This window comes from Camelina sativa, chromosome 9 (assembly GCF_030686135.1).
Source record: "Camelina sativa cultivar CO46 ecotype springtype chromosome 9, ASM3068613v1".
In the NCBI taxonomy this organism is placed as follows: domain Eukaryota; kingdom Viridiplantae; phylum Streptophyta; class Magnoliopsida; order Brassicales; family Brassicaceae; genus Camelina; species Camelina sativa.
In genome coordinates this window covers 2514977-2535465 of record NC_141888.1, presented here as the reverse complement: position 1 = coordinate 2535465, position 20489 = coordinate 2514977, and the positions used below count along the sequence as shown (strand labels likewise).

Genomic DNA, 20489 nt, shown 5'->3' with positions numbered 1-20489 from the left:
GAAGAGCAAAACCAAAAAGTAGTAACATAAATGTTCCTATCTGGATATTATAGTAGTACTTTGTTTCCTAGATATGTGCATTTTTCAAGTAACATATAGTACATTTTTTTTGTTGGCTCGATTGGTTAGGGAATTCTAAGTATAAGTTTTTCGTTGTAAATTTATTTTCTAGCTCTACAATTTTGGTTGTGAATTTTCTAAAAAAAAAACTATGATTCGTGTAACATTATATGTGTATTATCGACTATATTTTACTGTAATTTTGAAAAAAAAATTATTTAGAAAAAACTATTGAGAAAATAACGAAAGATAGAACACACAAAATATATATCGTAGAAAAAAAATATTATTGAGTATCATAGTTAATAATACAATGTACATTTCCTCTTATAGAAGTAGAAGCAGAGCTAATTTTTTAAGTAACAAAAACATATTTTTTTATTTGGTAACGAACAAAAAGATAATTGTGCTATTATAAAGTATTTTATAATATTGACAAAAATTTCCTCCTGTTTTATTTAGTTGTTATTCTAAAGTAAAAATTTTGTTTTATAATAGTTGTTGTCTTAGATTTTGAACATATATATTTAGTAAAACCATAAATTTTATTTTAATTTTTTAAATATATTGACCAAGAAAAAGTTTAAAAAATATCTAAAAAGAGTAAGATTGTAACAAATTTAAAAATATAATAGAAAATTTAGTTTTTTCTTAATTTGTGTGAAAAAAATTCTAAAACGAAACATAATTTAAAATGGAAGAAGTATATATTTACATATGTAAATGTCATGATAAAAAGAGTAAAATAGATACATAAATGGATAAAAATAGAAAAAGAAAATAATTGTGAAAGCAAAAATGAATAGACTCTACACGTGTGTAATTGTATATGATAAAAAAGTACCAAAAGAAAAAATAACATAAAAATACTTTATGAATGATTCTTTTGTTCGTATGTGCTCCCTTCTGTTAATTTAGCTTTTCATCAATAAATAATTAAAAAAGGCTAACCCAGTTAAAAGAACACGAATTGAAACTCTTTTTTGAAATCTCTTAACATGGCTGTAGACTTAGGAATTTTTATTAGATTAATATGGCTGTAAAAAACTTGGGCATATACTGCTTCTAAATGATAATATGTAATCCCCTATATATTAATTATAACACCCGCAAACCAAATTTTGGTATTTTGGTAAGGGTGTCGATCGACACCTCCTAGTGAGGCATCGATCGACACCAATTGTGGTTGGTTTGGTCGGTTCAATTTTAATTGTCCAGTTTGCGTGGTTGGTTTAGGGAATCCCTAAATCGAGTTTTAAAGGAAAAAAATGACCTAGGGTCGTGTGGTTTTGTCTTATTCGCCGTTTTTGAGAGAAAACACAAAGAGAGAGTGTTCTTGAGCTTTTGGGAAGAGATTGAGAGATTCCTTGCTGTTCTTGGGAGATCCAAGGCTGGGAAGGTGCTAGAAGCTTGCTAGGAGTGAGGGAATTCGTTCTTGTTGGTCAGAATCTTCCTGCAAAGAGGTGAGTGCATGACCATGGCTTATCTAAGCTAAGATCTCTAGATTCTATGTGTTTTGGAGCTTATGTGGTTGTTTCTTTGAGTTCTCTATGATATTTCGTTGCTGTCTGGGCTGGGTTTGGCTTCTGGGAGTGCAAGGAGCGGATTGGAGAAGATTGGAGGCGAGATTCGGAGTTTCTGATCGAGGGAAATCGCTGCTCGGCATCGGTGTCGGTCGACACCAGTTGGGGTGTCGGTCGACACCAACGCGAGGACGGCTCGGGACTTTGGCGAGTGTCGATCGATGCCATGTGGAGGTGTCGGTCGACACAAACTAGGGTTTTCGGGAGTGTCGGTCGACACCAGATAGTCAGTGTCGATCGACACCATCTGGTGTCGGTCGACACCCCTTGTTCAGTTACGATGGATGTTGTATGCTATGTATATTGCCTGGTTTGTTTTATTGATTGTTGTTTGTGACATGTAGAGATCTTATTGCTTGTGTGTATAGCCCAGTAGATGGGAGGATTGCCTCACTGAGTGTTTATCAAATACTCATGCATCTCAATTTGTGTTTGTGGTGCAGGTAAAGGCAAAGTGTGATCGTGGAATCAAAGGCAATGAAGAGGAGGATGTTCTAGGGACTTGATTGTATGGTTATCTGGCATTGTTAGGTTGCTAGAATTGAGTCTTAGAGCATTGTTAGGATTGCTGGTTGTTTAAGTTATGCTGTTTGGGATTAATGCTGGATATTACTTATTTGGTTATTGGATATTGTTTTATTGGATATTTATTGGTATGTTGTTCCGCTGTTGGATTGTGAATGTGATTAGGTGGCTAGTGGGTATGGGACCACTAGTTGTAGTTATTTATTATATTATTATTTATTATTTATTTACAAAAAAAAAAAGGGTCGGTTGTTTCATTTTGGTATCAGAGCCCTTACGGTTCTAGGTTTGGGTTCACTAGGTTTCTGTTGTAGATGTTTGGGATTGCATGTCTTGATTGATTATGTGAGTTAGTCAATTGTGTGTGGCATGAAGTCCTAGAACATCCTCTTCGAGCCGAGTGTGTGATTCCACGGTGAGTATATGTTTCTGTGTTATAATAGAAATTGTTTGCTTAGCCTTCTGTTCATGGTAGCGCAGATGGTTAGAGAGGATGCTGTGACTGGTCGAGGTCGTGGACGCGGACGTGGTCGCGGACGTGGTCGTGGTAGGGGTAGAGCCCCAGTGGTTAGTGAGACCGAGGACCAGAGTGTGACAGCTGAGGGTGTTGGCGAGTCCCAGGATGTTCCGGGGGATTCCGTGAGTGTGGCAGGAGGGGGCGGTATTGATGCCCCAGTGGCCGGTGATGCTAGGGTCCCGGGTGTGGGGGTCCCAGCGGGTGGAGTCCCTGGTGTTGACGTTGCGGCTTTGCTAGCACATGTGTTAGAGCGGTTACCACCAGTGGTACCGGCTCAGGCTCAGGTAGTGCCACCAGTGGTGGCGGAGGAGCGGCAGCCAGTGGCTGCGGATGCGGGGGTCCATGCTCGTTATCTCAGCATGTTGACAGAGATGGGTCGGTTGCGTACTGAGCAGTTTTCAGGAGGTGTAGATCCTACTGCTGCGGATGCGTGGAGGACGAGAGTGGAACGTAACTTCCATACTCTGAGATGTCCTGAGGAGTTTTGGGTGGACATAGGGGTCTACTTTTTGAGTGGTGATGCTGAGTTGTGGTGGAGATCTGTGGCTGCTAGGAGGGTGCAGCGGGAGATGACTTGGGCTGACTTCGTTTTGGAGTTCAACCGCAAGTATTTTCCTAGAGAGGCATTGGATCGTTTGGAGGTGCAGTTCCTTCAGTTGTCTCAGGGGACACGGTCAGTGCGGGAGCTGGACTTGGAGTTCAGTCGACTTCTTTGTTATGGGGGTCGGGCTATGGAGCCTGAGGAGGCTCAGATCAGGAGGTTCTTGAGGGCTCTACGTGATGACTTGAGAGTTCACTGTAGAGGGAGGAGTTATGCTATGCGTGCAGAGCTGGTTGAGACTGCAGCAGAGATTGAGGAGGATATCCGGGCACAGTCAGTGTCGGCTACTCCAGTGGCTCAGTCTAGTAGGGCTCAGCAGCAGGGTGGTTCGAGCAGGGGTGGTAGGCCTGCACAAGGAACCAAGAGGAAGTGGGAGGCTACGCAGACACAGAGTGGTCCGAGTTGCTACAAGTGTGGGAGCAAGGATCATAAGATTGCTAGCTGTCCCAAGAGGAGTGCTCCGACGGTGGGGCCTCGAGTATGTTATCATTGCAGGGAGCCAGGGCACATCAGGCCCTTGTGTCCCAAGTTGCAGCCGGCAGCAGTGGCAGCGTTGCAGCAGGTGCAGCCTGGAGGTCAGCAGGTAGCACGGATTGAGCAGGCGCCACGGGTTTACACGACAGCAGAGACTGGTGGAACTAGTGCCGGAGCGATCACAAGTATAATTTCTGGTACTTAATCCTTGTGAATTTTAGTAGTGTCAGATTTTATGTTTCCTGTGATAAAGTGTTAGGTTCTCAACACATGAGGTTTGTGTAGGGACCTTGTTGGTGGGCGGGTTTAAGTCCCACGTTATGTTTGATTCTGGAGCTTCGCATAGCTTCATTACTCCAGAGTGTGCAGAGTGTGCGGGGATCAGCGGGAATCCTGGAGAGCGTACAGGAGTTGTTAGAGTTGCGGGAGGCAAGTTCCTGAGAGTTATTGGACGAGCTAGAGGAATTGATATTCAGATCGCAGGAGAGTCTTGGCCAGCGGATTTGCTTATCAGTCCAGTGGAGCTGTATGATGTTATTCTCGGGATGGATTGGATGCATCGGCATATGGTGCATTGAGATTGCTATCGGGGTAGAGTGGAGTTTGAGCGTCCAGGAGGGAAGTTGGTTTTTCAGGGTATTAGACCGACTTCAGGGAGTCTCGTGATCTCAGCCATTCAGGCTGGGAAGATGATCGAGAAGGGCCGTGAGGCTTATTTGGTTACTATATCTATGCCAGAGTCAGTGGGGAAGTCTACGGTTAGCGGTATTCCGGTAGTGGAGGAGTTTGAGGATGTGTTTCAGTCTTTGCAGGGATTACCACCATCTCGGTCGGATCCTTTTACCATTGAACTGGAACCGGGGACGACACCGTTATCCAAGGCTCCTTACAGAATGGCTCCAGCAGAGATGGCAGAGCTGAAGAAGCAGCTAGAGGATTTGTTGAGTAAGGGATTCATCCGTCCTAGTGTGTCACCGTGGGGAGCGCCGGTGTTGTTTGTCAAGAAAAAGGATGGGAGTTTCCGGTTGTGTATTGATTACAGGGGTTGAACCGGGTCACTGTGAAGAACAAGTACCCTCTCCCGAGGATTGACGAGTTGTTGGATCAGTTGAGGGGTGCTACTTGGTTCTCCAAGGTGGATCTGGCATCGGGTTATCATCAGATACCGATAGATGAGGCAGATGTGAGGAAGACTGCTTTCAGGACGAGGTATGGGCACTATGAGTTTGTGGTGATGCCTTTTGGATTGACTAACGCGCCAGCAGCGTTTATGAGATTGATGAACAGTGTGTTTCAGGAGTTTCTGGATGTATCTGTCATCATTTTCATCGACGATATCCTGGTTTATTCTAAGAGTCCTGAGGAGCATGCAGTGCATTTGAGGGCAGTTATGGAGAAGCTTCGGGAGCAGAAGTTGTTTGCTAAGTTGAGCAAGTGCAGTTTTTGGCAGCGTGAGATGGGCTTTCTGGGTCACATTGTTTCTGCAGAGGGGGTTTCTGTAGATCCAGAGAAGATTCAGGCTATCAGGGATTGGCCTAGACCGCAGAATGCCACAGAGATCAGAAGTTTCCTTGGATTGGCAGGTTACTACAGGAGATTTGTGCAGGGGTTTGCAAGCAGAGCACGTCCTATGACTAAGTTGACAGGGAAGGATGTTCCTTTTGTCTGGTCAGAAGAGTGTGAGGAAGGCTTTGCAAGCCTGAAGGAGATGTTGACTACTGCGCCAGTGTTGGCTTTGCCTGAGCAGGGAGAACCCTATGTGGTTTATACAGATGCATCCAGAGTTGGTTTAGGTTGTGTTCTGATGCAGCATGGGAAGGTGATTGCCTATGCTTCGCGGCAGTTGCGGGTGCATGAAGGCAACTATCCTACCCATGATTTGGAGATGGGTGCTGTAGTTTTTGCCCTGGAGATTTGGAGATCTTATCTTTATGGTGCAAAGGTACAGGTGTTCACAGATCATAAGAGCCTGAAGTATATATTCACTCAGCCTGAGTTGAATTTGAGACAGAGGCAGTGGATGGAGCTTGTGGCAGATTATGATTTGGAGATAGCCTATCATCCTGGAAAGGCTAACACGGTTGCAGATGCTCTGAGTCGGAAGAGGGTAGCTGCGGCTCAGGAGCAGGAGATGGAGTCTCTGGTAGGGGAGATCAGTGCGTTGAGCTTATGTGCTGTTTCACAGGAACCGTTGGGTTTGGAAGCAGTAGATAGAGCAGATCTTCTGAGTAGAGTGCGGTTGGCTCAGGAGAAGGATTTGCGGCTGGTGAATGCCTCTAAGGATGTGGATTCAGAGTATCAGGTCTCAGATAATGGTACTATCTTGGTGCACGGTCGGATTTGTGTGCCCAAGGATGAGGAGTTGAGACAGGAGATTCTGAGAGAGGCTCATGCGAGCAAGTTGTCCATTCATCCAGGAGCGACTAAGATGTACCGTGATCTCAAGAGGTACTATCATTGGGTCGGGATGAAGAAGGATGTAGCTAGTTGGGTTTCGAGGTGTGATGTGTGTCAGCTAGTGAAGGCTGAACATCAGGTTCCTGGCGGGTTACTGAAGAGTTTACCCATTCCGGAGTGGAAGTGAGATATGATCACTATGGATTTTGTGGTGGGATTGCCAGTGTCACGGACCTCTGATGCTATTTGGGTCATTGTGGACCGGTTGACTAAGTCAGCACATTTTCTGGCCATTAAGAAGACTGATGGAGCTGCGGTCTTGGCTAAGAAGTATGTGAGGGAGATAGTCAGGTTGCATGGGGTGCCAGCGAGCATTGTGTCTGATAGGGATTCCAAGTTCACTTCGGTGTTCTGGAAGGCGTTTCAGGCAGAGATGGGCACTAAGGTGCATATGAGTACAGCTTATCATCCCCAGACTGATGGACAGTCAGAGAGGACGATCCAGACGCTGGAGGATTTGCTGAGGATGTGTGTGTTGGATTGGGGTGGCCATTGGGCAGATCACCTGAACCTGGTAGAGTTTGCTTATAACAACAGTTATCAGGCGAGTATTAAGATGGCTCCTTATGAGGCTTTGTATGGGAGGCCATGTCGTACACCATTATGCTGGACTCAGGTGGGGGAGAGGAGCATGTTTGGTGCTAGTTTTGTTCAGGAGACCTCAGAGAAGATTCGGGTTCTCAAGCTGAACATGAAGGAGGCTCAGGATAGGCAGAGGAGTTATGCAGATAGGAGGAGGAGAGATCTTGAGTTTCAGGTGGGAGACAGAGTGTACCTCAAGATGGCCATGTTGCGGGGTCCGAACAGGTCATTGTCAGAGACTAAGTTGAGTCCGAGGTATATGGGTCCATTCAGGGTGATTGAGCGGGTTGGACCAGTGGCATATAGATTGGAGTTACCTGAGGTGATGCGTGCATTCCATAAGGTTTTCCATGTGTCTGTGTTGCGGAAGTGTCTCCGTGAGGGAGAGGAGGTGTTGGCTAAGATTCCTGAGGATCTTCAGCCTAACATGACTTTGGAGGCGAGACCAGTGAGGGTTCTCGAGAGGAGGATCAAGGAACTTCGGAAGAAGAAGATTCCTTTGATGAGAGTCCTGTGGGACTGTGATGGTGTTGAGGAGCAGACTTGGGAGCCTGAGGCAAAGATGAAGGCAAGGTTCAAGAAGTGGTATGAGAAGCAAGCCGCGACTTGAGCTTGTTTAGCCTGGTCCCATCTGTAATCCGTGGCTGGAGCGGGATGGAGTATTCCAGCCCATCTCTCTTGTTACTCCGTCGCTTGGGAAGGTTGGTTGTGCGACTCAGTAACAAGATGAGGTGGTGTTCGGGGTACAAAGTTTCCATGAGGCGGGGTTTTGGAAGAAAGTTTCCTGAAATAGTAGTTTCCAAAAGTGGAAAGTTTCCAAAAAATGGAAAGTGCTAAATATGGAAAGTTTTCCGGGAGTTGGAATTTGTCCATTTTAGCGGTGGAGAGCCTTGGGGGGGGGGCTTGGGTGTGGCCTTAGTGGCGGACTTTTGAGTCAGTGTGCCCGTGTGTGGCGGTCTTTTTAGACATTTGTGTGGTCTTTGTGACGGGCTTTTTAGCCAGAGTGTCTTTGTGACGGTTCTCTTTAGGACAATTGTGTGGCCTTGGTGGCGGTCCTTTTTAGGACGTTTGTTTGGCCTTTGTGGCGGGCTGTTTAGCCAGAGTGTCTTTGTGACGGTCCTTCGGGACAGACGGTCTTTCGGGACTGATGGTCCTTCAGGACAGACGGTCTTTCGGGACTGATGGTCCTTCGGGACAGATGGTCCTTCGGGACAGACGGTCTTTCGGGACTGATGGTCCTTCGGGACAGACGGTCTTTCGGGACTGATGGTCCTTCGGGACATACGGTCCTTCGGGACTGATGGTCTTTCGGGATAGACGGTCCTTCGGGACAGATGGCCTTTGTGGCGTGAAGATGATACTTGTGTGGTCATGGGGTATCCCGGTGAGGGGATATGTGGTTGGTAGGACATTGAGATGTTTTACGCGAGCCACGGGAAGGAAACCTGGATAGGGATAGGGCTCAGACGTGTTCAGAATCGTTTGCTCGCGACTCTTGGAGGACTTAGGTTCTCCTAGTACTGCCATATTCAGAGACTTTGTGGCTCGGGAGTATGGGTGGTATATCGACTTCGGATGACGATCCGGGGGCGCGCTGTAGGGTGGCAACCCGAGAGACGAGTTTGGACTTTTCCTTATATATTTTGGCATGCAGACTTAGGTCTGATGAGGAGCCAATAAAAACTCAAGGTTTAGGCCTAGGAGTAAAGGAAAGTCCAAAAAGTCAAGAGCAAATGACGCCTGGAACGTGAGTCTATCGCCTAGAGGTGACCTTCTGTAGATCGGTCGGAGGAGTGCGGGCCGTGGAGACGGTTGCACGGGAGTCCTTGACTGATGGTTGTTCGAGATTCGAGGACGAATCTAGATTGGTGGGGGAGAATTGTAACACCCGCAAACCAAATTTTGGTATTTTGGTAAGGGTGTCGATCGACACCTCCTAGTGAGGCATCGATCGACACCAATTGTGGTTGGTTTGGTCGGTTCAATTTTAATTGTCCGGTTTGCGTGGTTGGTTTAGGGAATCCCTAAATCGAGTTTTAAAGGAAGAAAATGACCTAGGGTCGTGTGGTTTTGTCTTATTCGCCGTTTTTGAGAGAAAACACAAAGAGAGAGTGTTCTTGAGCTTTTGGGAAGAGATTGAGAGATTCCTTGCTGTTCTTGGGAGATCCAAGGCTGGGAAGGTGCTAGAAGCTTGCTAGGAGTGAGGGAATTCGTTCTTGTTGGTCAGAATCTTCCTGCAAAGAGGTGAGTGCATGAGCATGGCTTATCTAAGCTAAGATCTCTAGATTCTATGTGTTTTGGAGCTTATGTGGTTGTTTCTTTGAGTTCTCTATGATATTTCGTTGCTGTCTGGGCTGGGTTTGGCTTCTGGGAGTGCAAGGAGCGGATTGGAGAAGATTGGAGGCGAGATTCGGAGTTTCTGATCGAGGGAAATCGCTGCTCGGCATCAGTGTCGGTCGACACCAGTTGGGGTGTCGGTCGACACCAACGCGAGGACGGCTCGGGACTTTGGCGAGTGTCGATCAATGCCATGTGGAGGTGTCGGTCGACACAAACTAGAGTTTTCGGGAGTGTCGGGCAGGGTGTCGGTCGACACCAGTTTGGTGTCGGTCGACACCAGATAGTCAGTGTCGATCGACACCATCTGGTGTCGGTCGACACCTCTTGTTCAGTTACGATGGATGTTGTATGCTATGTATATTGCCTGGTTTGTTTTATTGATTGTTGTTTGTGACATGTAGAGATCTTATTGCTTGTGTGTATAGCCCAGTAGATGGGAGGATTGCCTCACTGAGTGTTTATCAAATACTCATGCATCTCAATTTGTGTTTGTGGTGCAGGTAAAGGCAAAGTGTGATCGTGGAATCAAAGGCAATGAAGAGGAGGATGTTCTAGGGACTTGATTGTATGGTTATCTGGCATTGTTAGGTTGCTAGAATTGAGTCTTAGAGCATTGTTAGGATTGCTGGTTGTTTGAGTTATGCTGTTTGGGATTAATGCTGGATATTACTTATTTGGTTATTAGATATTGTTTTATTGAATATTTATTGGTATGTTGTTCCGCTGTTGGATTGTGAATGTGATTAGGTGGCTAGTGGGTATGGGACCACTAGTTGTAGTTATTTATTATATTATTATTTATTATTTATTTACAAAAAAAAAAAAAGGGTCGGTTGTTTCATTAATAGAGAAACATTTTGTTGAAATTGCTGATGTGTCATCGCTAGAGCGATTTGGAGATTTAATTGCAGTTAAGCATCTCAAGATAAAAATATTTACAAAAATAAGTCTTTTGATTTACTAAATGTGTCATTAAAATATATATAAGGAAATCTTTATTTCGTTATTATTTACATAAATGTGTCATTAGAATATATATAAGGTAATGTTTCTTTATATTAGTTTTTAAAATGAAAAACTTCATCAACTATAAAAAAAGAAAATATAGTTCAGTATTTAATTATCATTTTCATAATATATTTTAAAGTAAATTACATTTCATAAACTATTAAAAAACTTATTCATCTATTTAAAATTTTGAAATGCAAAACTTATTCTCCGATTTAGAAAAATTTGATGACTATTCAAGTACTCCCTCTGTTTCACAATGAGTTTCATTTTGACACATTTCACAAAAATTAAGAAAATATTAAATTATATATATCCTTTATTTAATAAATGTTTAATGCATTAATTTAGTCATAGATTAAGGGTAAAACTAGAAAATCTAATGTAAAAAATGCACTGAAAATATAAAATAGTGCATTAGAAATGTAAAATGACACTTTTTTGTGAAACAAAAATAAAATTATTTTCCACAAAAAAACACAAAAAGACATATTACCATAACTAACAACATTCTATCAAAAAAAAATTTCACCACGTTTGAATTCTTTTCCACCTTTCACAGGTGAAACATATTTTTACACAAAATAATTAAATGTAAATTTGAATAAAAGAAAAAAATTATAAGTAAAATTATTATTCTCACACCTTAGATTCTAAATAATAATATTACTTGTAATAATTTTATTTGAATCGATTTATCCCGCACATTACGGGTTGTTACCTAGTATGTAATATTAGAGAGTTCGAGATAGAAAATAATCAATTAAATTTCTCGATAATATTTATTATGTTTTGAATACGTGAAAATAATCTTTCAAATCTGGAACTTTTAATCTTAAAATAATATGACTAATTGTTGTAATTTTTTAAATTACGTTTCAAAGATAGAATTAAATATGTTATTTGAAGTATATATTACTTCTTCGATTATGGTTATTTCATAAAAAAAAAAAAAAATTGTAGGATCATTAATAAAAAAAAATTATTGTGGTTGTCGTTTTCTACTAGAACTAGAATATAATCCGTGCTCTAGCACGGGTTGAAATTTCTTTTGTTTATTATGTAATTTTTATTCAAAAACATTATATATGTGATTATTTTATTTATTTTAAAAGTTTTTTTGGATAGAATACTATGCCAAATCATATGCTGAATATGAATTATGAAAATAACATATATTTTGTAAGATCTATTCTAGTAGATCTAGATAATTAACCTGTAGCATACCGCAAGTTAAGTTGTGTGATAAAAAATTAATTTTTTTTTTTGATTTGTTAAGTGTTTAAAATTATACATTAGATTTTGATTGTTAACATTGTGAGTTAACCCGTAGTATACCGCATATTAATGTAACGTATGTTTGTCAAAATCATCTTAACCGAGAAAAAGCCTACAAAACAACATTATTCTAAACTTTAATTTAATCTGAGAAATCATATTTCTTGAAATTTTAACCTTTGCTCATATTTCTTGGAATTATTTCATATTATAGTGACATATTATTGATTCGTGCTATAACAAATCAAATTAGAGTGTTTATAATTTTTAACTTTTTGATCTATCATATATTTATGATATTTTTAAAAATATCAAATTAAACTATTTTAAAATATTTCAAATTAATTTATTTTAAAAGTTTAAAATATATTAACCTATACAATTCAACAAAGAAATATATGAAATTGAATTTAAATATTCAAATTTTGATCCGTTACTCAGTTAAAATTTTAGTTTAATAGATATTTTTTTAAAGAATAATATTACTAAAGCTTGAATATTTTATGGATTGAACAATTTTTTTTGGTATGAATAGAATGTATTTCGGTGAATGAAAATGTCAATGATTTATACTAAAAGTTTGGAGGAGTGTTAGGTAAAATATTATTTCGTTTTAATTAATTTTCTTTAATTGCCTAAAAGTATATATGGCCTAACAGTATATGGTTGTTAGAGATTTTATTTCTTTTAAGTTGTATTATTCTTGGGATATTCTTTTTAAGTGTATCTATGTATAAGTTAACCCATATAACCTATTTTGTAACCAACTAATGAATCAAATAATAACAATAACTTTATAACTTATAACTATTATATAGTCTACCAAAAAGAAATTGTGTACTTCCGAAATATTAAATAGGGGATTTAAGGTCATATGCTAGAAGTCAAAAATATTTAATTTTAAAACTGTAGCACTTGTTATAAAATAAAATTTTGATAAATAAAATTTTACATTAAAAAAAAAAAACTGATCATATAGAAGCAGAAAAACATATCTTTATTTCATTTTGACGAGAATGTAGTAATATACGAAGAAATCAAATTCTTCTGACTTTCTAGTTTCTACCATTTTAAAGTTTTTTCAATCTATTTATTTGTATTGTTAGTTTATTATGGTAGTATTACTTTCTCTCGATTAATATCATATCAAGAGGGGTCCCTCCTACGGAAAAATATTATGGTTTCACACTTACGTAAAAAGTGGTTTCCACACCACACAAAAAATATCTTCTTCTTAGTTCTTACTTTTAAACGTTCTAAATGTTTTTAAACTATTTATTATCCTATATATGATCTTCATTTTAATTTAGTTCCGTCACCTAACTATATATTATATATATATATATATATATATATTAAAAAAAATTGACAGGAAGACATGAACCAGATAATTGGGGGCTTATGCAATTCGTACCTACACAAATCTCAAAAATGATCACAAAATGATGTTTTCTTTGCCTTAAAAATGAATCCTTAATTTAAATGAAATCTCTAATGCATGGTCGTTTAGTTTGACGACAGTACAATCATAGACATGAGCAAATGAGTATTGTATGTATGTGCATGTCTACCACTCAGATGAGTTTCTTTTTCTCGAAGAAAGTTTTCAAGTGCCATAATTGTAGACCAGCCACCGATAAACAAACCCCAAACGACACGACACTTAACCACGCCATCTTCGAGTTTGTGGATCTATTTAGCTCTTGCATTTCTTCTTCCCTGGTACCATACCACCAAACCAAAACACAATAACAAGTATATTAAGCTCATCATCTCTCTCTCTTAAGACCCAACAAAAAAACAAAGGCCAAAAAAAGTGTGTCCTTTCATTTGCCTAATTTACCTTTCACGAAGATAATACATCTCCTCATGGATGGAATTAACAGTGTCCATTAAGTTCTTAACCTCATTCTCCATCATCTACAGAAACAACATCAAATTAAAGATTGAACAACAACCAGGTCAACAAAGCAACCTTAAAAAACTACAAGCATTCTACAAGATCTTCTTTCATTACTAGACAACCCTAAACCAGTTAGTTGTAGCTTTTGGATCTTAAGCATGAAAAATGGCATGCATGCGCTCAAATTTCAATTTCAATGAGCCAGACACACACTAAAAGAACCTTTAAAGACCAAAACTATAAAGGCCACTTACTAAAACTTGGCTCTGCTTAGCCACATTGGTCCACTCCTTAGAGTGAACACCAGACTTCCAATCAAAATCAATGGTCAACGTCGTCTCCGGCTTGTGATCAACGGCTGTGATACACGTAATGTAATCCCCAGTCTCAGACGCTGTAAACGAAAACTGACCAGCCTCTACATGATCGGCTTCGTGCAATATCGCCCCTTTTGGCGGCAGCACCTACAATATAGAATAAAAGTTATAAAAAAAAAAATTCGATGCTAAAAAATAATTAAGGTTGAGATTGATGTGAAATTTATATATACCTTGACGATGATCTTGTGAGAAGAAGGAAGAGGATGATCTTTGTTAGGGTTTACGATGGCGTATTTGCCAATGGACATGGCGTTTTCGTGAATTTCCTCTCCAGTACATTTGGTTCTCCCAGAATTTAACTCGAAATACAATGATAGTGCCCTGGGAGATAACAACGCAATGATCAAAAACAAAATCGAGCTTCGACGAAGATCCATGGCGGCACCACAGAGAGAGAAAGAAAGGAAAAATCTGTGCAGTATATGCAAGACTTTGCCGTTTCGGGTAAGTGCATATAGGGTCAAAGGACGTTCTTTGCATACGTGTGACTATTTTATTGGTTAAGACACGTGAAACAAGTCATGGAGACAAGAGACAATGTTCTCATTCTCGTATGGTCGTATATTAGGTTTCTTTCTTTTTGGACATGTCTCTTGAGTATTTAATGGGCTTTTTATATAGACTAACACTAATAGTATTGGGCTTCGTTTTATAGTGTTAAACTTTTGACTTCTCCCCAAATTTTGGATAAACAGACAATTTTACAATGAGATAAATGATGATTAGCTTGGTGACTAAACTAGTTTGGTTCACACACTTGATTAGTTATAGTAATTAATAATTCAAATTTTAAAAGGGTGAAGATGATTATGATGATGAGATCAATCTGTTCGGATCTTCTCATAAACAAATTCTTGATTTTGAAAAATAACCCTCAATAGTTTGAAGTTTGAACAATCTTTCTTCTTCCTTCTTCCCAAAAGTAGGTACTTTTCTCACGGGAAAAGAAACATAAACATAAAACATAAAAAACAAAACTTTGTACGGTCGTATCTGTATTCTTTGTCCGCATTACAATAGTTAATTTGCATCAATTTTTTCCCATCGTTTCCCTCCTTGTGACCCTTTTTGGGATCTCTCAGAAATTTTTTAGGTTATGATGAAGCGGCGATGAGTGTCGTCAGAGACAGAGATAGATGGAAATTAGATCGGAGAGTGGTACTCTGATGCGGAGTGACTATAATAAGCCTCCGAGTCATCATCAATCAGTTCCCAAAGCTCGATTTCAAGTTTGGTTCTTTAGAGTATGTTCTTGCATTTTGGTTTGGACTTGCTTGATTCAGCTCTTTTGGCATTCCCAAATCTTCACTGGTTTAACCAATCAGATTTCTAGGTTCTCTCTCCCTGTCGACCCAGTTCGACTATCGCCTCCTCCACCAAGTTAGTTTTTTTGTGTTCTTCAATCGATTTTGTGTATTTGGGTCTTGTCTTAGTGCTTGAGAGATTAAGGAAAAGTTTGAATCTTTTTTTGTAGGGAATTATACTAGTAATGGAATTTTACTAGTGTCCTGTAATGGTGGTTTGAATCAAATGCGTGCAGCGGTTCGTGTAACTCTCTCTCATTTGCAGAATTAGGGGTTTAGTTTCTTGATGCTTGTTTTGTCTCTGTTTCAGATTTGTGATATGGTGACTGTTGCTAGGCTATTGAATTTGACTCTTGTTGTTCCTGAGCTTGATAAAAAATCTTTCTGGGCTGATCCAAGGTATCACATGTTCTTCCTTTGGTCTTTTGAGGGAATAGTAAATGCGTAAGATTTGTGTAGCTGAAGCAGTCCTAGGTTTCTTCCTTTTGCAGTGATTTTGAGGACATTTTTGATATCAACCATTTCATTGATTCATTAAGAGATGAAGTTAGGATCGTAAGGAGACTTCCAAAACGGTATAGTAAGAAGTATGGATACAAAATATTCGAAGTGCCTCCCGTGAGCTGGTCCAGCGACTTATATTACTTGCAACAGGTTTATTTGCAAGTTTCTTTTGCCTCCATAAGATGAATCTGAAATGCTTATGATCTGCGTTCTTGATTGTTCGGATTGTTTGGTTTTGTTTCAGGTACTGCCACGATTCAGTAAACGTAAAGTTGTACACTTTGTTAGGAGTGATACACGATTGGCGAACAATGGTCTTTCTCTTGATCTTCAAAGGCTCAGATGCCGAGTTAATTTCCAAGGACTGAAGTTCACTCCGCGGATTGAGGCTTTGGGATCAAAGCTGGTTCGGATTCTTCAACAAAGAGGTTCTTTTGTGGCTTTGCATCTGAGATATGAGATGGACATGTTGGGTTTCTCTGGTTGCACTCATGGCTGCACCGAGGAAGAAGCTGAAGAACTAAGAAAGATGAGGTAAAAACTGTTATTTTAGCATATGATGTTTTCACCTTTTCTTAAATCTTGATTTCTGGTTCTCTTATGTGCTCTAGGTATGCATATCCATGGTGGAAAGAGAAAGAGATAGTCTCAGAAGAAAGGAGAGTGCAAGGGCTGTGTCCATTGACACCCGAGGAGGTGGTTTTGGTCTTAAAAGCATTGGGGTTTCAAAAGGATACACAAATATACATTGCTGCTGGTGAGATTTATGGTGGTGCAAAGAGATTAGCTCTTCTAAAGGAGTCATTTCCACGAATTGTAAGTTTTTATCACTCTCAACATTATGCACTTTCGATATGATCAAATTTTGGTGATGATGGTGACATGTTTGATTTTTCAGGTAAAGAAGGAAATGCTATTAGATCCAATAGAATTGCAACAGTTTCAGAACCATTCATCTCAAATGGCAGCTTTAGATTTCATAGTATCGGTAGCTAGCAACACTTTTATCCCTACCTACTATGGAAACATGGCAAAAGTTGTTGAAGGTCATCGAAGGTAATTCTCTATAATCAAACATATCCAATTCAAGCTAATTCTCAGCAAGATTCATGACACGAACATTCTTTTTGCAGATATCTCGGGTTTAAGAAAACAATTCTGCTAGACCGGAAGAGACTTGTGGAGCTTTTGGACTTGCATAACAACAAAACGCTTTCTTGGGATGAGTTTGTGGTAGCTGTCAGGGAAGCACATCAAGGACAAAGGATGGGAGAACCAACACATAGGAAAGTTATCTCTGATAGACCAAAGGAAGAAGATTATTTCTACGCCAATCCTCAGGAATGTATCAGTGAAAACTGATAATGACATAGATCACTAACCATTAGAGCAGAATATGATTAGTTCTCACCTCGGAGTCTTCCTTTTCTTTCTTTTTTCTTAGAGTTTCGGTTTTTGTAAAGTAAGAGATGTAAAACTAAACAAAAGGTTGTATCATCTTTGTACCAAGAATTGGTATAATATTTCAAATCTGGAGTTAAATTGGTTTTACAGAATATGATTTGTCTTTGCTAGCTAACCAAATCAAGAAACATATCTATCAATTGGCCTGAGATTTTAAGAATCTTGCGGTTCTAGTTTGTGTACTCAGAGGCACTGAGATACTCGCCATGCTCCTCAAAGTATTCAATCATACGTTTGAGAAATTGATCACTGCTCACTGTTTCTGTATCGCAGACGATGCAACACTGTCTCCTAGAGCGAGTAACAGCCACATTCATTCGCCTTTGGTCCTTTAAAAATCCAACCTCTTTCTTCGAGTTTGATCGAACCATGGAAATGATGATAGCTTCTTTCTCTCGACCTTGGAAACCATCCACTGTAGAAACCTCCATGTCCTTTAGCTTCTCCTCTTTTCCCCTAAGAATCCTAAGCAGCATAACCTGAGCAGCGTAAGGTGTAATAATTCCAATATCAGACGGTTGAACTCCACTCTCCATTAGTCTTTTGGCATGTGCCATTGCAACCTCTGCTTCACCTTCATTATAGGTGCTCTCTTCCTCATCTTTCTTCTCTTCCATGTCACACCCAGCGGTATCCACTAATAGTAGAGTCGCCTCTGTTGAAGAAGATTTTGCTACTTTCTCCAAGTCAAAAAGCATGTGTGAGGCAACACTTGGATGCGCTGTTATCTTATTATCGTAAAGCTCTACGGATGACCAATTCATAATAAGCTCATGCATACGATACTGAACAGTAAGCATGGACTTGATCTCATCTCCATAAAGATCTGCTAGCCGTTCAAAGAGTGTTATCCCTAATCCTTTCCTTTCAGCTTCAGCGCTTTGGATTGTCGGAGGGAGTTGGAGATGGTCTCCTGCAAGAATACACCTTGAACCCTTTAGCAGAGCAATCCAGCATGCTACCTCAAGAGCTTGTGCTCCTTCATCGATGATCACCAAGTCAAAAGTTGTATTATCAAGCTTTCGTGTTAATGCACCAGTCAAAGTTGTGAGAATGACATCAGCATTCTTGATCACATCTGATACAGCTAATTGCTGCCGTTTACGCTCTTCCTTACCGAGAGTTCGAAGCTCTTTCTGGATTTCTCTCCTTGTGTTCTTATCTTTCGCTTTCAACAACTTCCCGTTCAGTGCCTTCATTTCCTTTCTGATATCATTCGCTAAACCGCTGTTATCTCCCTTCAGAACCTGAGCATCTAGAGCACTATCCAGCACTTGAGGTAAAAGCCTTGCAGGATGTCCCACCCTCACCAGCTTAACTTTATGAGGAACAAGTCTCTCAACAATATTATCAACCGCAATATTCGAAGCTGCACAAGCAAGAATCTTTGTACCGCGTTTGACTTCCTGTAAGATTATCTCCACCACCGTCGTTGTCTTACCAGTACCAGGAGGACCATGAAGTAAAAACACATCCTTTGAAGATAAAGCCTTTGTAATCGCATCTTTCTGCGACTGATCAAGGTTCTTGTTAAAAGGCGTAAAGGACTTAACATCCTTCTTCGAAACCGTTGGCTGTCTCTCACCAAACAAGACAGGCACTAAATCAGAAGCAGGTCCTCTCAACACACCTTTGCTAAGCTGAATCAACGTATCTTTCATTCTACGATACGTCACCTCATTAGCAAGCTTCTCCAACCGAAGAGAAGTGTTTAACCCTTCTTCAGGAATCTCATCAAACACAACGGTGATCGAAGAATCTTTTAACCGATAGACCACTCCTTGCGCAAGAGGAGAAGAACCAAGATCAGATTTGTTGAGTTTCAACACAACAACATCGTGGTTACCAAACTTGTGAGCAGGGAGAACATCTCCTTTGTTTGATTGAAACTCAATAAGTGATTTACCCATGAGACCTGTTTGGACATCAACGCATTTCAAATTGAGAATCGTTGTTCCTTTCTTCTGAGCGGTTTCTATATTCCTCGAAGCACCTGAGGTTAATGACATCGAGATCTCAGCTTCTTTCTCCATATCTATAAGTGGAGCCATTGTTGACACAAATACATCAAGCGACATCGCAGATCCTTGCTTCTTCGCCATTTTTTTCACGCTTCTAACACGAATCACAGAAAATTCCAGATCCTAAGTTACGAAACAGATGAATAAAAAGATTCAGAGAATCACACAGATGAAACCAAATTAACACAAAGCTATACAGAGCCGGAGAGAAAAATTGAGGCCGTAAATGAATGGTTTTTACCTACAAGAAGAGTGATGATTATTTCTTCTCCGTTGTGTTCTTCTCTGAAATTGAAGATTGAAGAACAAAAACCCTAGAAATCACAGATGGAGGGAAGACGAAGTGAGTGAGAATGGTTGTGAAGAGCGTTCAACTCAAGATTCAAGAAGATGGGAAAGAGCACGCATGTCTTCTATTAGAATACTCAAGCACTACTTTTATAATGGGCTTTGAATTCATAACGTAAATTTGGGCTTTAACGTTTCATTTAAGGCCCATTTTAAAACATTCTATGTAGCCAATAATCAGCTTTTTTTTTTTTTTTTTAAAGATAAATATTTAACCATTTGTCTATGCATTCTATGAACAAATATCACATCTTCCTAAATTACTTTTTATTATATTTAACCAATTTATTTAGAAAAATTAATAACATATTGTAATTTTTCTTAGATTAATTAATTAGAAAAAAAAATCTTTGTTAAATTAATTACTTTTTATCACATTTTTAACGATACCCATATTGTTAAAAATGTTTTTCTTACTTTTGGGATCGGACAAAAGTTTGTTTTTTAATACTATGATTTAGAAGATTTTTGTTGCCAGCCAACAAAAAGAAATATTTTCTCTGTTTCTAGTTTATACTCATTATTAAAAGTACTTCTCGGTTGACATAAAAACAAATAGTATTTGTACGGATTAACATTTTCTTTTTACGTGACGAATTTTGAGCTTGACCTTGACTCGTCCACAATGGGTAATGTATGTATTAAAATATTAAGACGACTTTGTTACAATGGTAATGGTAAACGGCATACGTATATTGATAGATTCAAAGATATCAGATAATTTCAGTATTTTTCTATCGTTATTTATGGAAAGTGGAAACTAGTCTAACTAATATAAATATAATATGCACAATTATATAAGCAACACATAACATTGATGATTAAGATATATATCGATATCCTACTGAGCAATGACTTTTAATTAACGTATACATGTAACTCAAATTGAGACATTTTAACGATTGTGTGGTCGAATTAATATTAAAAATGTTATTCAGAAAGTATACACTATATATAAATTCTGAAAGACGGTTGAACACAAAAAATATATACAATACTGAAAGACATTTAACTTTGATATAATAGATTATAGACTAACCTATAAATCGATGTATATTTTTAAAATTGCTATCAATTACTTTTAACTAAACGCGAACAGCCGGCATTGCAAGCAAATAGAGAGCCCCCGCCCGTTTGAGT

The 20489-nt window shown here is 39.3% G+C and overlaps 3 protein-coding genes across 7 annotated transcripts; 1 reads left to right on the top strand and 2 right to left on the bottom strand.

Annotated features, from left to right (window-relative positions):
• Nucleotides 1-12857: 12857 nt before the first annotated feature.
• On the bottom strand, nucleotides 12858-14244 carry LOC104710244 (transmembrane emp24 domain-containing protein p24delta8). The gene is made up of 4 exons (XM_010426815.3): nucleotides 13879-14244; nucleotides 13583-13792; nucleotides 13269-13345; nucleotides 12858-13144 (listed from the first exon to the last, which is right to left on the bottom strand). Exons 1-4 carry the CDS (start codon nucleotides 14083-14085, stop codon nucleotides 13000-13002), a joined length of 639 nt encoding a protein of 212 aa, XP_010425117.2. The 5' UTR covers nucleotides 14086-14244; the 3' UTR covers nucleotides 12858-12999.
• Nucleotides 14245-14459: 215 nt separating this feature from the next.
• LOC104710241 (rhamnogalacturonan I rhamnosyltransferase 4) lies at nucleotides 14460-17072 on the top strand. 3 transcript variants are annotated; one of them, XM_087467141.1, is made up of 9 exons: nucleotides 14460-14952; nucleotides 15042-15088; nucleotides 15183-15250; nucleotides 15323-15411; nucleotides 15504-15666; nucleotides 15761-16050; nucleotides 16128-16332; nucleotides 16415-16572; nucleotides 16650-17072. In XM_087467141.1, the coding sequence occupies exons 3-9, from the start codon at nucleotides 15239-15241 to the stop codon at nucleotides 16876-16878; spliced, it is 1146 nt and encodes a 381-aa protein (XP_087323267.1). In that variant the 5' UTR covers nucleotides 14460-14952; nucleotides 15042-15088; nucleotides 15183-15238; the 3' UTR covers nucleotides 16879-17072. The 3 variants fall into 3 exon arrangements, with proteins under 3 accessions (XP_087323267.1, XP_019085949.2, XP_087323268.1); XM_019230404.2 differs by having other exon boundaries at nucleotides 14504-15088; XM_087467142.1 differs by having other exon boundaries at nucleotides 14685-15088; nucleotides 15487-15666.
• On the bottom strand, nucleotides 17016-19415 carry LOC104710242 (uncharacterized). Of its 3 annotated transcripts, none has more exons than XM_087467138.1 (2): nucleotides 19243-19415; nucleotides 17016-19124 (listed from the first exon to the last, which is right to left on the bottom strand). In XM_087467138.1, the coding sequence occupies exon 2, from the start codon at nucleotides 19080-19082 to the stop codon at nucleotides 17151-17153; it is 1932 nt and encodes a 643-aa protein (XP_087323264.1). In that variant the 5' UTR covers nucleotides 19083-19124; nucleotides 19243-19415; the 3' UTR covers nucleotides 17016-17150. The 3 variants fall into 3 exon arrangements, with proteins under 3 accessions (XP_087323264.1, XP_087323265.1, XP_087323266.1); XM_087467139.1 differs by having other exon boundaries at nucleotides 17016-19095; XM_087467140.1 differs by having other exon boundaries at nucleotides 19247-19409.
• Nucleotides 19416-20489: the final 1074 nt, after the last annotated feature.

Excerpts from the sequence above, each read along its gene's own strand:
- LOC104710242 (XM_087467138.1), bottom strand. The coding sequence starts at position 19,082 with ATGGCGAAGAAGCAAGGATCTGCGATGTCGCTTGATGTATTTGTGTCA.
- LOC104710241 (XM_019230404.2), top strand. The coding sequence starts at position 14,845 with ATGGAAATTAGATCGGAGAGTGGTACTCTGATGCGGAGTGACTATAAT. Across the intron at positions 15,089-15,182 it reads ACTATCGCCTCCTCCACCAA|GGAATTATACTAGTAATGGA; the intron begins GTTAGTTTTTTT and ends CTTTTTTTGTAG. Across the intron at positions 16,333-16,414 it reads AGGAGTCATTTCCACGAATT|GTAAAGAAGGAAATGCTATT; the intron begins GTAAGTTTTTAT and ends TTGATTTTTCAG.
- LOC104710244 (XM_010426815.3), bottom strand. The coding sequence starts at position 14,085 with ATGGATCTTCGTCGAAGCTCGATTTTGTTTTTGATCATTGCGTTGTTA. Across the intron at positions 13,346-13,582 it reads CTAAGCAGAGCCAAGTTTTA|ATGATGGAGAATGAGGTTAA; the intron begins GTAAGTGGCCTT and ends TTGTTTCTGTAG. Across the intron at positions 13,145-13,268 it reads ATGTATTATCTTCGTGAAAG|GGAAGAAGAAATGCAAGAGC; the intron begins GTAAATTAGGCA and ends GTATGGTACCAG.